The sequence below is a fragment of the Musca vetustissima genome, unplaced genomic scaffold (assembly GCF_032173495.1).
Source record: "Musca vetustissima isolate MV318-11 ecotype Yass unplaced genomic scaffold, APGP_CSIRO_Mvet_v1 utg2483, whole genome shotgun sequence".
Classification (NCBI taxonomy): domain Eukaryota; kingdom Metazoa; phylum Arthropoda; class Insecta; order Diptera; family Muscidae; genus Musca; species Musca vetustissima.
The window spans coordinates 259,263-275,178 of record NW_026886224.1 but is presented as its reverse complement, the minus strand read 5'-3'; the positions used below and the strand labels follow the sequence as shown (position 1 = coordinate 275,178).

The 15,916-nt window shown below is 33.0% G+C and overlaps 2 protein-coding genes across 3 annotated transcripts in view; one reads left to right on the top strand and one right to left on the bottom strand.

Annotated features, from left to right (window-relative positions):
- The window catches only part of LOC133333737 (uncharacterized), a 32,967-nt gene extending 18,146 nt beyond the window's left edge, over window positions 1–14,821 (bottom strand). Inside the window, exons 1-2 of one of the 2 annotated variants that reach the window (XM_061542028.1) lie at window positions 14,611–14,821; window positions 14,391–14,450 (exon numbers count right to left, since the gene is read on the bottom strand). In XM_061542028.1, coding sequence (XP_061398012.1) covers window positions 14,391–14,450; window positions 14,611–14,821 — 271 coding nt within the window. The remainder of the gene's footprint in view (window positions 1–14,390; window positions 14,451–14,610) is intronic. The other variant, XM_061542029.1, reaches the window with a different exon arrangement.
- LOC133333764 (transcription initiation factor TFIID subunit 7) overlaps window positions 1–15,916 on the top strand; it is a 188,462-nt gene that overhangs the window by 53,570 nt on the left and 118,976 nt on the right. The window lies entirely within an intron of this gene.

Genomic DNA, 15,916 nt, shown 5'->3' with positions numbered 1-15,916 from the left:
TAGGAAACCTTTATTCAGCCGGGCTGAATTGAAGATTTCCTATGGAAACCTTAATTCAGCCAGGCTTAATTGCAGATTTCCTATAGAAACTTTAATTCAACCGGGCTGAATTGAATTTTATCTATGGAAAAATTAATTCAGCTGGGCTGAATTGAATTTTACCTATGGAAATATTAATTCAGCCAGGCTGAATTGAAGATTTCCTATAGAAACCTTAATTCAGCCAGGCTGAATTGAAGATTTCCTATAGAAACCTTAATTCAGCCAGGCTGAATTGAAGATTTCCTATAGAAACCTTAATTCAGCCAGGCTGAATTGAAGATTTCCTATAGAAACCTTAATTCAGCCAGGCTGAATTGAAGATTTCCTATAGAAACCTTAATTCAGCCAGGCTGAATTGAAGATTTCCTATAGAAACCTTAATTCAGCCAGGCTGAATTGAAGATTTCCTATAGAAACCTTAATTCAGCCAGGCTGAATTGAAGATTTCCTATAGAAACCTTAATTCAGCCAGGCTGAATTGAAGATTTCCTATAGAAACCTTAATTCAGCCAGGCTGAATTGAAGATTTCCTATATAAACCTTAATTCAGCCAGGCTGAATTGAAGATTTCCTATATAAACCTTAATTCAGCCAGGCTGAATTGAAGATTTCCTATAGAAACCTTAATTCAGCCAGGCTGAATTGAAGATTTCCTATAGAAACCTTAATTCAGCCAGGCTGAATTGAAGATTTCCTATAGAAACCTTAATTCAGCCAGGCTGAATTGAGGATTTCCTATAGAAACCTTAATTCAGCCAGGCTGAATTGAAGATTTCCTATAGAAACCTTAATTCAGCCAGGCTGAATTGAAGATTTCCTATAGAAACCTTAATTCAGCCGGGCTGAATTGAAGATTTCCTATAGAATCCTTAATTCAGCCAGGCTGAATTGAAGATTTCCTACAGAAACCTTAATTCAGCCAGGCTGAATTGAAGATTTCCTACAGAAACCTTAATTCAGCCAGGCTGAATTGAAGATTTCCTATAGAAACCTTAATTCAGCCAGGCTGAATTGAAGATTTCCTATAGAAACCTTAATTCAGCCAGGCTGAATTGAAGATTTCCTATAGAAACCTTAATTCAGCCAGGCTGAATTGAAGATTTCCTATAGAAACCTTAATTCAGCTAGGCTGAATTGAAGATTTCCTATAGAAACCTTAATTCAGCTAGGCTGAATTGAAGATTTCCTATAGAAACCTTAATTCAGCTAGGCTGAATTGAAGATTTCCTATAGAAACCTTAATTCAGCCAGGCTGAATTGAAGATTTCCTATAGAAACCTTAATTCAGCTGGGCTGAATTGAAGATTTCCTATAGAAACCTTAATTCAGCTGGGCTGAATTGAAGATTTCCTATAGAAACCTTAATTCAGCTGGGCTGAATTGAAGATTTCCTATAGAAACCTTAATTCAGCTGGGCTGAATTGAAGATTTCCTATAGAAACCTTAATTCAGCTGGGCTGAATTGAAGATTTCCTATAGAAACCTTAATTCAGCTGGGCTGAATTGAAGATTTCCTATAGAAACCTTAAATCAGCTGGGCTGAATTGAAGATTTCCTATAGAAACCTTAATTCAGCTGGGCTGAATTGAAGATTTCGTATAGAAAACTTAATTCTGCCAGGCTGAATTGAAGTTTACATATGGAAAACTTAATTCAGCCGGGCTGAATTGAAGTTTACCTATGGAAATCTTAATTCAGCCGGGCTAAATTGAAGTTAACCTGTAGAAATTTTAATTCAGCCGGGCTAAATTGAAGTTAACCTATAGAAATTTTAATTCAGCCGGGCTGAATTGAAGATTTCCTATTGAAAACCTAGTTCCGCAGGACTGTATTGGCTTTTTGTAATAGAAAATTGACTTTAAATAATAATCAAAATGGCGGCCAAATGACCCCAGTTCCCCACCACCCCAAGAGAAAGTGCATCCCAGAGACTGATTGGTATGAAGATGTAAGTGTTTTATATATTTACAGTACAACAACAAATACAACAACTTCACTTATATACATCATTTACCCCCAAACGCAGACATGTAGTACCCCCATTTCTAGTCGATTTTTCAAATAAGATATATATGTACAAAAACAAAAGTACATAGGAGGCCTGTAGTATATAATAAAAATATACATCATACTCCGTCGTCGTAGCAGGTTTTACTACTAATACATACTAACAAACTAATACAATCTCAAACACACACAGACAGACACATATGGCCACAAACCACTGCATTAAAACATAATGGGTGTGTGTGTGTTTAAAAAATCTACTCATATTTGTCTACAATTGTTTCATACATATACATATGTATGTTTGTATGTCACAATGTTTGTTGGTGTTGGTGGTAAGGCTCTTACTACAAAAATACCGGGGTTGTTTCTGTTTTTGCATTCTACTCTACTCGACCAACAATGGCCGGCCAACAAATATTGACGTTGTGACTAACTTAACAAAGTTTTGTGTGTTTTTGTTGTTGTCCTGGTTAATGATCATTAACGACATAGAAAGTGATTATTTTTAGTGTTATAATGGTTTGAACAGACCAGAAAAATTCAATTCAGCCCAGCTGAATTAAGGTTTCTATGGGAAATCATCAATTCAGCCTGGCTGAATTAAGTTTTCAATAGGTAAACTTCAATTCAGCCTGGCTGAATTAAGTTTTCCATAGGTAAACTTCAATTCAGCCTGGCTGAATTAAGTTTTCCATAGGTAAACTTCAATTCAGCCTGGCTGAATTAAGTTTTACTTAGGTATACTTCAATTCAGCCTGGCTGAATTAAGTTTTCCATAGGTAAACTTCAATTCAGCCTGGCTGAATTAAGCTTTCCACAAATAAACTTCAATTCAGCCTGGCTGAATTAAGTTTTCCATAGGTAAACTTCAATTCAGCCTGGCTGAATTAAGTTTTCCATAGGTAAACTTCAATTCAGCCTGGCTGAATTAAGTTTTCCATAGGTAAACTTCAATTCAGCCTGGCTGAATTAAGTTTTCCATAGGTAAACTTCAATTCAGCCTGGTTGAATTAAGTTTTCCATTGGTAAACTTCAATTCAGCCTGGCTGAATTAAGTTTTCCAAAGGTAAACTTCAATTCAGCCTGGCTGAATTAAGTTTTCCATTGGTAAACTTCAATTCAGCCTGGCTGAATTAAGTTTTCCAAAGGTAAACTTCAATTCAGCCTGGCTGAATTAAGTTTTCCATAGGTAAACTTCAATTCAGCCTGGCTGAATTAAGTTTTCCATAGGTAAACTTCAATTCAGCCTGGCTGAATTAAGTTTTCCATTGGTAAACTTCAATTCAGCCTGGCTGAATTAAGTTTTCCATTGGTAAACTTCAATTCAGCCTGGCTGAATTAAGTTTTCCATAGGTAAACTTCAATTCAACCTGGCTGAATTAAGTTTTCCATAGGTAGACTTCAATTCAGCGTGGCTGAATTAAGTTTTCCATAGGTAGACTTCAATTCAGCCTGGCTGAATTATGGTTTCCATCGGAAATCTTCAATACAATAGGAAATCTTCAATTCAGCCCGGCTGAATTAGGTTTCCGATGGGAAATCTTCAATTCAGCCCGGCTGAATTAGGTTTCCGATGGGAAATCTTCAATTCAGCCTGGCTGAATTAAGGTTTCTATAGGAAATCTTCAATTCAGCCCGGCTGAATTAGGTTCCCGATTGGAAATCTTCAATTCAGACTGGCTGAATTAAGATTTCCTTATGAAATCTTCAATTCAGCCTGGCTGAATTAAGGTTTCTATGGGAGAATTTTCAATTCAGCCTTTCTAAATTCTTTAAAGACATCCCCTTTGTCATTATTCACCACTTAAGTATGACATTTAATATGTTTAACTTTTGATTTCTTTAAAGAGACATCGAATCGAATGGTATCTTCTTACAAAGTAAATACACACACACATGTGTGTAAATGTATGTGTGTAATCATGTTTGTGTATCCAGAATTTTTATTTTCTGTTTTTAATGTAAAAATTAACCGTGAAGATGGGGGAAGTTTATAATTACCACCACTATTCATCGATCCATGTATGCAACCTCATTACCTTATGCCACTATCACACACCGTCACCCACCCTTATCGAATAATGAGAAGATTGAAGCTCAAATAATGATGATAATAATAATACTGAGTACACGAAGAATCCCAAGCCAGCCAGAAGTAGCAGCAGGAAAAAAGTTCGCCGCTTTAATTTTATTGAACTTTTGCATTTTTTCGAGTGCAATGAACTTTTGCTTATTTCGTAGCAGCATTTCTGCCTACGAAACAAAACACAAAAAGTACAGCAGATCATACATTCATACGTATGCATGTATGGGTGTGTGTGTGTGCGTGTGACGCGCCCTGTCAACCCTCCAGCCCTCCACCAAACCAAACCAAATTCACATTCCATCCACATAAATAGTGTTTTTATTTGATTTATTTGTATCTCCATCCGCCCATTATTCTCCCCCCACCACCCATTACTCTCTCCTCTATTTTTCTCTCGTGCATTTTTTTGCGGTTGTTATACAAAATATCTAATTAATAAAATTGTAAATTGCATTTGAAGCTGATAAGAGTGGAGTTATATTTATTGCAAATTTATATAATTCATATAATCCTTGATATGGAAAATACAAAAACAATGATAACAGCAACAGCAACAACGACGATAACCGCGCCATAATCAATCACAGTAAATAGTTAATGGTGAGAGTTGCAGCATGGATAAAGAGAGTTGGAGGTTGAATTTTTCCAATTAGAATTTTTAATGAGCTGCTGGATGTTGGAAAAATATAAAACATTTTTAGATTGAATCTAATTATTTAAAATAATGAAATATTGAATGGAAGCAAGTGGGAGAGAGAGAAAAAGAAGAAAGAGAGTAGGGGTGAGTTTACATGGCTGCTTTAAAATTAATTATACAGTGGCTCAAATTAATTTTCTTTTTTGAAATTTTAAGTGCAGTTTGACAATTTTTAGATGTATTAAATTTTTGTTTAATTATTGAAATTTATTTATTAAGGCGGATAAAACTGTTAGGTTGTCTTGATGACGCGGATAACATTTTTAGGTTTTCAAAAGAACACGGATAACATTTTCCGGTTATTCGAAGTGAGCTGATAACATTTTTAAATTATCCGATTAAGCCAGATAAAAATTTAGGGTTTCCTAATGACGTCGATAATATTTTAGGTTATCCTAATAACGCGAATAAATTTTTCAGGTTATCCTAATGATGCGGATAAAATATTTAGGGTAATAAAAGTATGCGGATAACAAATGTAGGTTATCCAAAGTACGCGGATAACATTTTTATGTTATCCAAAGGACGTGGATAACATTTTCAGGTTATCCGAAGAAAGCGGATAACATTTCTAGGATATCCAAAGCACGCGGATAACAAATTTAGGCTATCCAAAGTAAGCGGATAACAATTTTAGATTATCCAAAGTACGCGTATAACATTTTTCAATTATTTAAAGAAAGCGGATAACATTTTTATGATATCCTAATGACGCGGATAAAATTTTAGGTTATCCAAAGTACGCGTATAAGATTTTTCAATTATTTAAAGAAAGCGGACAACATTTTTAGGTTATCCATATGACGCCGATATCAGTTTCAAGTTATCATAAAGACACGGATAACATTTTTCGATTATTCAAATAGCGCGGATAATATATGACGCGGATAAACTTTATCAGGTTATCCAAAATTCGCGGATAAGGTTTTCAATTATTCAAATGTCTTGGATATTTTTAGGTTATCCAAATATGACGATTAATACTTTTAGTTTATCCTAATGACCCGGATAACATTTTCAGGTTATCCAAAATATGCGGATAACATTTTTCGATTATCCAAATGTCGTGGATAATATTTTTAGGTTATCCGAAATACACGGATAACATTTTTCGATTATCCAAATGGCGCGGAGAAAATTTTTAGGTTATCGAAAGTACACGGATAACATTTTTAGGTTATCGTAATGACGCGGATAATATTATCAGTTTATTCTAATGACCCGGATAACATTATCAGTTTATACGCGGGTAACATCTCCAGGTTATCCAAACTAGTCGGATACAATTTTAGGTTATCCAAGGTACGCGGATAACATGTTTCGGTTATCCTAATGACGCGGATAACATTTTGAAGCTATCCAAAATACGCGGATAACATTTTTCGATTATCCAAATAGCGCGGATAACATTTTCAGGTTATCTAAAGTACAAGGATAAAAATTGTAGTATGTGGATAATATTTTTAGGTTATCCTAATGTCGTGGATAATATTTTTAGGTTATCCAAAATACGCGGATAACATCCCAAGGTTAGTCGGATAGAATTTTAGGTTATCCGGATAAAATTTTAGGTTATCCAAAGTACGCGGATAACATGTTTAGGTTATCCAAAAGACGCGAATAACACTTATCGAAAGGACGTGGATAACATTTTTGTTTATCCCAAGTATGCTGATAACAAATTTATGTTATCCAAAGCACGCGAATAAAATTTTTAGGTTATTCAAATGAGACGGATAACATTTTTAGGTTATCCTAATGACACGGATAAAATTTGTCGATTATCCAAATAGCATGGATAATAGATTGAGGTTATCCAAAGTACGTGGATAACATTTTAGGTTCTCCAAATCAGGTGGATAACATTTTTATGTTATCCGAAGTACGTGGATAGCAAATTTAGGTTATCCAAATAATGCGGATAACATTTTTAGGTTACCCTAATGACTCGGATAACCATTTTAGGTTATCATTATGACCCGGATATCATTTTCAGATTATCCAAATAAAGCAGATAACATATTTAGGTTATCCTTATGACGCGGATATTATTTTCAGGTTATCCAAATAAAGCGGATAACATTTTTTCGTTATCCTAATGACGTGGATAACATTCTTCAATTATCCAAATGTCGTGGATAATGTTTTTATGTTATCCAGAGAACGCGGATAATATTTTTCGATTATCCAAATAGTGCGGATAATATATTCAGGTTGTCCAAACGACGCGGATAACATTTTTAGGTTATCGAAAGTGCGCGGATAACATTTTCAGGTTATCCAAAGTACGCGAATACAAATTTTAGGTTGTCCAAAGGACGAATAACTTTTTTAGGTTATCCAAAGTACACGGATAATATTTTCAGGTCATCCAAAGAAAGCGGATAACATTTTTATGTTATCCAAATGACGCGGATAACATTTTCAGGTTATCCTAATGTCGCGGATAACATTTTTCAATTACCCGAATAGCGCGGATAAAAATGTCATGTTATCCAAAGTACGCGGATAACATTTTCGGATTATCCAAATAGCATGGATAATATTTTTAGTTTATCCATATAGCATGGATACTAGTTTTAGGTTATCCAAAAAGGGCGATAACGATTTTAGGTTATTCAAAATACGCGTATAATTTTTTTAGGTTATCCAAAGAAAGTGGATAACAATTTTAGATGATCCAAAGTACGCTGATATTATTTTTCGAATATCCATATAGCATGGAGAATATTTTTAGGTTATCCAAATAGCGCGGATAAAAATTTTAGGTTATCTCAAGTACGGGGATAACATTGTTCGATTATCTAAATAGCGCGGATAATATTTTTAGTTTATCGAATGTACGGGTATAAAATTTTTAGGTTATCCAAAGTACACGGATAAAATTTTTCGATTATACAAATAGCGTGGATAGTATTTTAAGGTTATTCAAATATTTAAGTTTATTCAAATTTTTTGTTATCCGTGTGGAGTGGATAAAATTTTTAAGTTTTCGAAATAACACGGACTCTCTTTTAAAGTTAAGGAGGTTGAGGAGGCAACTATTTTTACCTCATAGAAAAAATCGGGATACAATTTTTTTAATTATCCAATAGGGCAGATAATTTTTTAAAGCTTTATCCAATTATGTTGGATAATCATTTTTTTTTATCAAAACATCATGAATGTGTTTGCTTATCCATCGGTAATTATTATTATTTTTTCCTAATCCAAATATTGTGAATATTTTGTCGTTATTCAAACATCGTGTGTGAGTTTAGAATTGTTCCAAAAAATAAATACAGATATTTTTTTTATTAATATGGGTATTTTGTATTTTTTTAATACATTGGATAAATTTGTTATCCACATTTCGTGGATAATATCTTTTCCAATATCCAAATATCGCGTATAATTAATTTTTTGGAAATTTATTTTAATTTTTCTTCAATAAAACTGATCAAAAAATGTTATTACTTTGAGCCACTGTCACACTTTCATAGGATAGGCTTCACAATTAAAAACAATAGAAGTGGAGGAAGAAGAAGAAAAAACAACAACACAAATGTTGCTTTAAAATTTTATATGGCTTCGCTCTTTAAATCTGTGAAAATAATTTTCTCGTCACAAAAATAAAATTCCTGGAATTTCCACAAAGTGTAGGAAATACCAAATTTAAGTCCAGTTAAAAAAAAAAAAACTGGCCCTTGGCCATAACGCCAAGGGTAGGTGGTGCAGTCCAGTGCAATAACTTCAAAGAACAACTGCCACCAACCCTCTCTCCCCTTTTTGTTTCGTATTTTTCTTCTTCATCGTCGAACACAACTGCAACGTGTCATTATGAGATTCCGCCAAGAGTCAATAGACTTTTGGACAACAACAAAAATAACAGAAAAAAGAATCGAAGAAAAAATAAACAGCAGTAACAACAAAGGAAGGACCCGTTTTAATACCAAGAATAGTTTTGGCCGTTGTATTTTCATGGAAGGAACATTCACAGTTAACAGGGAATGGAATGAAAAAAATGGGAAATATCAAAATAACTGCAACAACAACAACAACAAGTAAATAATAACACACTAAAATAGGAAGAAGAAGAAAAAACATCATCAGCAGCAAAACAACTTTTGGATGAGAAAATTGAAAAGGAAAGAATGAAAAAAAAAATAACAGAGCAAAAAGGAAAACACACAAGTATAAGAAAAAGAAAACGACGTAGAAGAAGAAGAAAAGTGTACAATTGTAGTAGCTCGCAGAGTTCATTGCATTTTGATGGCAACAACAACAAAAACAAGAACAACAACAAATGATAGCTTTTCCATTTCACTTTTAGGGTTCAAAACAAACAAGGGTGGGTGGTTGGTTGGTTGGTCGACAGAGTGGTGATTACACACACACACTACTGCTATATTAACAACAACAACAATGAGGCAGGCAGGCTTTCGCTGAACACGACAACCAGAAGTAGAAGAGGATTGTTTACACGAAAAAAATACGAAATGCTTGGCAAATATGTGTGCGGGTTCCCTCTTCTGTCAATGTGTAGCATGCAATGCAAGTGTTTTGACATGTGCATGTGTGTGAGTGTCAGTGTAAGTGAAGAGAGCAAGCAGGCGAGCGTATTTTTAATGTTGGCGGTGTGGTAACTAAACTTTAACCGGGGGTAGTACTGCTTTTTAATACAGCACAACATTTCTTGGTTATTGCGCTTAATGTTGTTTTTGTTGTTGTTATTATTATTTAGTGTATAATATGGGCGCATACAAACACATATTAGGAAAAAACACACACACACACACATGCGTGTATGTGTGTGCGTTTGAAAGTTTGTTGTTGCTGTTTAGAAGTGTAATGAAAAAAAAAAATAAAATCAAATGGTGGTAGTGAAAGGTAATGAGTCAACACACAACTTATATATTTCACATATCTATGTACATAAATACATACTTAGATAAATTATATACATATAGTTAAGTATATAATGTATAATGTATAGTTAAGTATAATATGTATGCATGTATGTGTTTTTTCTATTGTCCATATGTAATCATTTGAACAAAAAAAAAATCTCACTTAGATACCTAAAAACTAATTCTATGATTGAAAGCGAATTGAAAAACAGAGAGAAATTAGAAACAAATCTATGAATTATTCGACGAGGCCCAAAACTTCGATTTGGATAACCTAAAAATATTACCCGTTTTTTTCGGAAACCTTTAATAATTATTCACATTATTTTAATATTATAAAAAACCATACCTCATTATAAAACAAAATATGTCCACTTTATTTGGATAACATAAAAACATTATCAGCGTCGTCATATACTTTATTTGGATAATCTAAAATTATTATCCGTGTCCTTTGTATAACCAAAAATTATTATCCACGTCACTTGGATAAGCCCAAAAGTTAAATCCGATTCATTTGGTTAACATAAAAATATTATTCGGTTCATTTTAATAACCTAAAAATATTATCCGATGTATTTGGATAACCTAAAAATAGTATTCGCCTCACTTAAATAACCTAAAAATATTATCCAAGTTCTTAGGACAATATAAACATATTATTCATTCCACTTAAATAACCAAATGCAATCCACGTTATTGGAATAACTTCAAAATGTAATTCGAGTCATTTGGAAAACCTAAAAATTGTATACACTTTATTTAAATAACTTGAAAATATTATCCACTTTATTTGGATAACCTAAAAATGTTATCCAAGTCGTTTGGATAACGTAAAATATATTATCCGCGTCACTTAGATAAAATAAAAATATTATCCGTGGACTTGCATAACCTAAAAATATTATCCGCTTCATTTATATAACCTTAAAATATTATCCGTGCCACTTGGATATGCTAAAAATATTATCCGCGTCAATTGGATAACCTAAAATATTATCCGCGTCAATTGGATAAGGGTAAAGTAACATCCGCGTTGGATAACCAAAAAATATTATAAGCATAAAAATATTATTCGAGCCATTGAGAATAACCAAAGCATATTATCTGTATCACTTGAATAACCTAAAAATAATATCGCGTCATTTAGATAACAGAAAAAGACTATTCGCGTCCTTAGGATAACTTAAAAATATTATCCGCATTATTTAGATAACCTAAAAATATTATCCGCGTCACTTGGATAACCTAAAAATATTATCCGCGTCATTGGGATAACCTAAAAATATTATCCGCGGCACTTGGAACACCTTAAAATATTATCCGCTTCACTTCGATAACCTAAAAATATTATCCGCTTTACTTCGATAACCTAAAAATATTATCCGCATCACCTGGATAACCTAAAAACCATTATCCGCGTCACTTGGATAACCTAAAAACCATTATCCGCGTCCATTGGATAACCCAAAAATATTATCTATGTCATTTTGATAACCTGAAACCATGTTCCACTTTACTTCGATAACCTAAAAACCATTATCCGCGTCACTTGGATAACCTATTATTATCCTTAAAATATTATCCGTTTTACTTGGATCACCTAAAAATATTATCCACGTTAATTGTATAACCTAAAAATATTATCCGCTGCATTTATATAACCTTAAATGAAGATAGGCTGACTTTTGGTGGAGTTATCCAGAAAAAGTGTTTTTACGAACGAATACAAAAAACTAATATTCCAATCAATTTTAAATTTCAAAACGTTAGCTAGTTTAACGCATAGCTATGAAGTAGGAAAACCCCAATCTGTGAAGATCTTTCATATTTAAATTGAAAGCTTCGCTATTTTGTTAATTTTTGTGCTTAGTTAATAAGACTAATTCATACCAGAGCCAGACATGTACTCTCTCTATTATCATTGAATTTAAGGTTTCTGATGTTCGGTTATCACTCCCGTTTCTTCTCCTTTAGTTATAAGTCGCAAAAAATTCAGGTTCAGATACCAGCAGCAAAAATTTCAAAATTTGAAATCGCAAATTTCTCCCCAATTTTATGAAAAAAAAAACAAAGCAATTTCCTTATTAGTATTTTTATATATTTATCTCTCTGTCTCTCCCTCTTTTCTCTTCTACTATTCTATAATTTTTTAACGGCCACACAAATTTCCATTAATTTGCCAATAAATCAATTATAATACTATCATTCCTTTATAAGACATTATTTCTCTCGTAGGACCATACTTTTTCAGAACATAACATTTTATGCTGGTGTTGGCAATTCACGGTATATTTTTCTAAATCTCTTGTATATGGCTCATTAGTTTGGCTCTCTCTTCACAGTGTTGTTATTCTATGCCCACATCAGGCAAAAACACGCGCGCGTCCTCTCTCGCGAAAGTAAATAACAGCATACTCTCATGAACAATCAATTAAAACAACTGAAACCCCATTGACACACACACATCGACAACTCTTCACAGTGTTGGGTTTTTTTCATTCTCAACACAGTGTTTGTTGTTATTCTATGTATGAAATCCCCAACACATGTGCGCGTATGAATAACGTGTTACATTATGATCACTGATGTCACAATCGAATGATTACTGCTTTTGCAATTAGTAAGCAACGTAACGTATGGGCAACATTACTGTAAACAGTGTAAATGGGAAAAAGTAGGCAATGGCTTTAATTAAAAGGCGCAATATGATAAATAAGAAAACATAAAATGTAATTCTCCCCTCTCTCTCTCTCTTTCAGTATGTTGATTATTATTTCTTTGTTTACATATTTGACCATGGTTTAAGTGCTGTCAATGAGTTGAGGATAATGGGGTCATGTAATTAGTAAACGACGTAACGTATAACCGCAATGTAATTGATTTAACGCATTTTAATACAGAAAATAATTAATTAATTGGTTTATCTGTGTACTGATAGTTGCATTGAGTGATATATAGAGTATTTCAATGGGTATATTTTGTGAATTAGTTCAATTAAAAGGGGAAAAGGGAAAATGTTTGAAGTAATTAACTTGATTACAGTTAGGTGAAGAGCTGCCATTTCCTGCAACTCTCCCACTTACAAAATAGAGAAGTGATGCAATTAAAATAATTGTCAAGCTGACAATATATTTTGTAAACAGTTGACCATGTAACGTAAAGTATAGATAGTGGATAACATAAAAATATTATCCGTGTCATTTGGATAGTATAAAAATATTATCCGAGTCACTTGGATAATCTGAAAATATTATCCGCTTGATTTATTTAACATTAAAATATTATCCATGTCACTTAGATAACCTAAAAATATTATCTGCATCACTTGGATATTATCCGCGACACTAGGATAACCAAAAAATATCCGCTTCATTTATATAACCTTAAAATATTATGCGTGTCACTTGGAATTACCTAAAAATATTATCTGCTTCACTTGGATAACCTAAAAATATTATCCCCGTTAATTGGATAACCCAAAAATATTATCCGCTTCATTTATATAACCTTAAAATATTATCCGTGTCACTTGGATAACCTAAAAAATATTATCTGCATCACTTGGATAACCTTAATATAGTATCCGCGTCATTTGGATAACCTAAAATATTATCCCAGTCACTTGGATATACTAAAAATATTATCCTCGTTAATTGGATAACCTCAAAATATTATCTGTGTCATTTTGATAACCTTAAAAAATTATCCGCGTCACTTGTATAACCTAAAAATCTTATCCGCGTCACTTCGATAACCTAAAAATCTTATCCGCGTCACTTGCATTATGGATTAATAAGTAAAGTTGTACTCCTCTTTAAATATTTATTTGTTTAATATCAGCTGTCAATAATTGTCAAGTTGACAATATATATTGTAAATAGTGGATCACGTAACGTAAAGGTAGTAGCATAGCAGTCAGTACGTCGAGTAAATTTGTAATTCTAATTGGATTTTGATTGGTTGAAGGAAACCTATGGTGTTAATTCGTTATATAACTATAAAAGAGTTCTACAAAAAAAAATTGCCTATATTTATAAAATGTTAGAATATAACTACATAGAAAAATGTGAATAGAATATAATACTACATAGAATAGAATATAAAACCTAGTTTACATCAAATGTGTTTTAAGGAACACAATTGATAATATATGTCAAAAAGGTAAAGAAGTGATTAACGAGGGCAGTTAGGAAAGTTCTTAGCCCAGCACAAAAAACGCGGTATAAACAGAAAAACGTTAAGTGCTTTGGAAACTTCCATCTCTGTTATGAACACATGTTACATTTTGTTTCCATCTGGCAACGCCTTCATATAGAAACAGGTGTTCAAAAAAGACGCATTTTTAATTTTTCTATTGTAAAAAATGCAGGGGTGTCTTTTTTGAAAACCTGTTTCTATATGAAGGCGTTGCCAGATCGCAACAAAATGTAACATATGTTCATAACAGATATGGAAGTTTCCAAAAAACTTAACATTTTTCTGTTTCTAACGTGCTTTTTGTGCTAGGCTAAGAAATTTCCGAACAGTAAAAAAATGAAAATGGCGTTTCTAACTACATGAGGAAAAAATGTGCAAAGTTTTTTCGTTGATGATGAGAGGAGTGAGAATGAAAATAATAAATAAATAAAATAAAAATGATAATTATGATGATGAGTGAACCTACATCCATTAACAATGTTCCTAGTCCTTTCCGAAATATCCAAAATAGTTGACGTCATATGATCTTAAAAAATAAAGTTCGAAAAAAATGAATATACGAATGAAATGAAATGCAAAACACACACACAGACACTAAAATACCAAGAAAAATGGTAGAACACTTAAAGCAAAACAGAAAAAAGAAAACAAAAACAAAAAAGAGAGATTGAAAAAAATCAACTTACCATTTGGTACATTCTGTTGAAAATGATTGCCATTCGTTTGATAGCGTTGCACATGATTGTCATTGACGGTGGTGGTGCCGCCACCGGCCACATTGCCATTTATGCCGGGCGTTGTAAAGGCACCCGGTGGCGTTTGTGTATCATGGCCAAATTTAGCGGCAAACTGATGTATACCCGAAAACGGACCACCGAACGCGGAGAAATTCATCATTACAAAGTTTCAGGAAACTCCCCACCCAAAAACAAACACACACGGGCAGGCACACACCAACGAGGCGAAACACACACAGACACTCGTAGACGATGCTTCTCAGCTGATGATGATGACGACGTCGATGTTGTTGCTGTTGTTATTATGGTCGATTCTCGTGTTAAGGTGAAAGTACGACGAAAGGATTTTCTGTTGTTTGTTTTTGTTTTGATTTGATTTCGTGAGAGAGTTCAGCAGCGAGCCGCAATAAAAGAGAAATACATGAAATGAAGAAAGAATCAAAAAGGAAATTATAAATAAATTGAGTTAACTGGAAATTGGTTGTAAAATAACGGTTGATTTTTCGTAGAATTGTGTTGTAGTTGTTGTTGTTGCTGTTGTTATTGTAATTCGTATAGAGTATATAAATAACTTTCATTTTCCGTATAGTATTCGTAAATATATATATATATTTGAAAAAACAAAAACACACAAAAATATAAACAATATATCGTATAGACGAGGACGACAACGATGATGATGATGATGACGAAGTTTTTTGTTTGTAGTTGTGATAGAATCGATGATGATGACAAATTTTTGTGTGTAAAAAAATAAGGGGTGAAGGTTGAAGTTTTTTTTTTAATTTTGAATAAAAAAAATAGTAATTAAAAAAATATTTAGAACTTAAAAAAAATTATTTAGAATTTTGTTTAGAGAATTATTTAGAATTAGTTCTTTAAAAATATTAGAAACTAGCATATGCCCGCAACTTCGTTAGCGAATCTAGGAAATATTTAAACGTGTATTAACATCGACCATAAATTAAATTTGATTACCATTAAGTACCAAATTTCATGATTCCAGCTCTAAAGGTTCACCCAAATCCAAATTTTCCAATTAGCACACATTATTTCCATAAGTACCCTGTTCAACCATCCAACAAAACTTCATAAATACCCCGATCCTACACCATCACAATGATTCCAGATTCAAATTTCTGGATTCAAACTCTATTGGTTCACCCACAATTTAAATTGCACCAAATTTAGTACACAGTAGTACGAATTTCCAAAACTTCCTAAATACCCCAATCCTACACCCCGACAATGATTC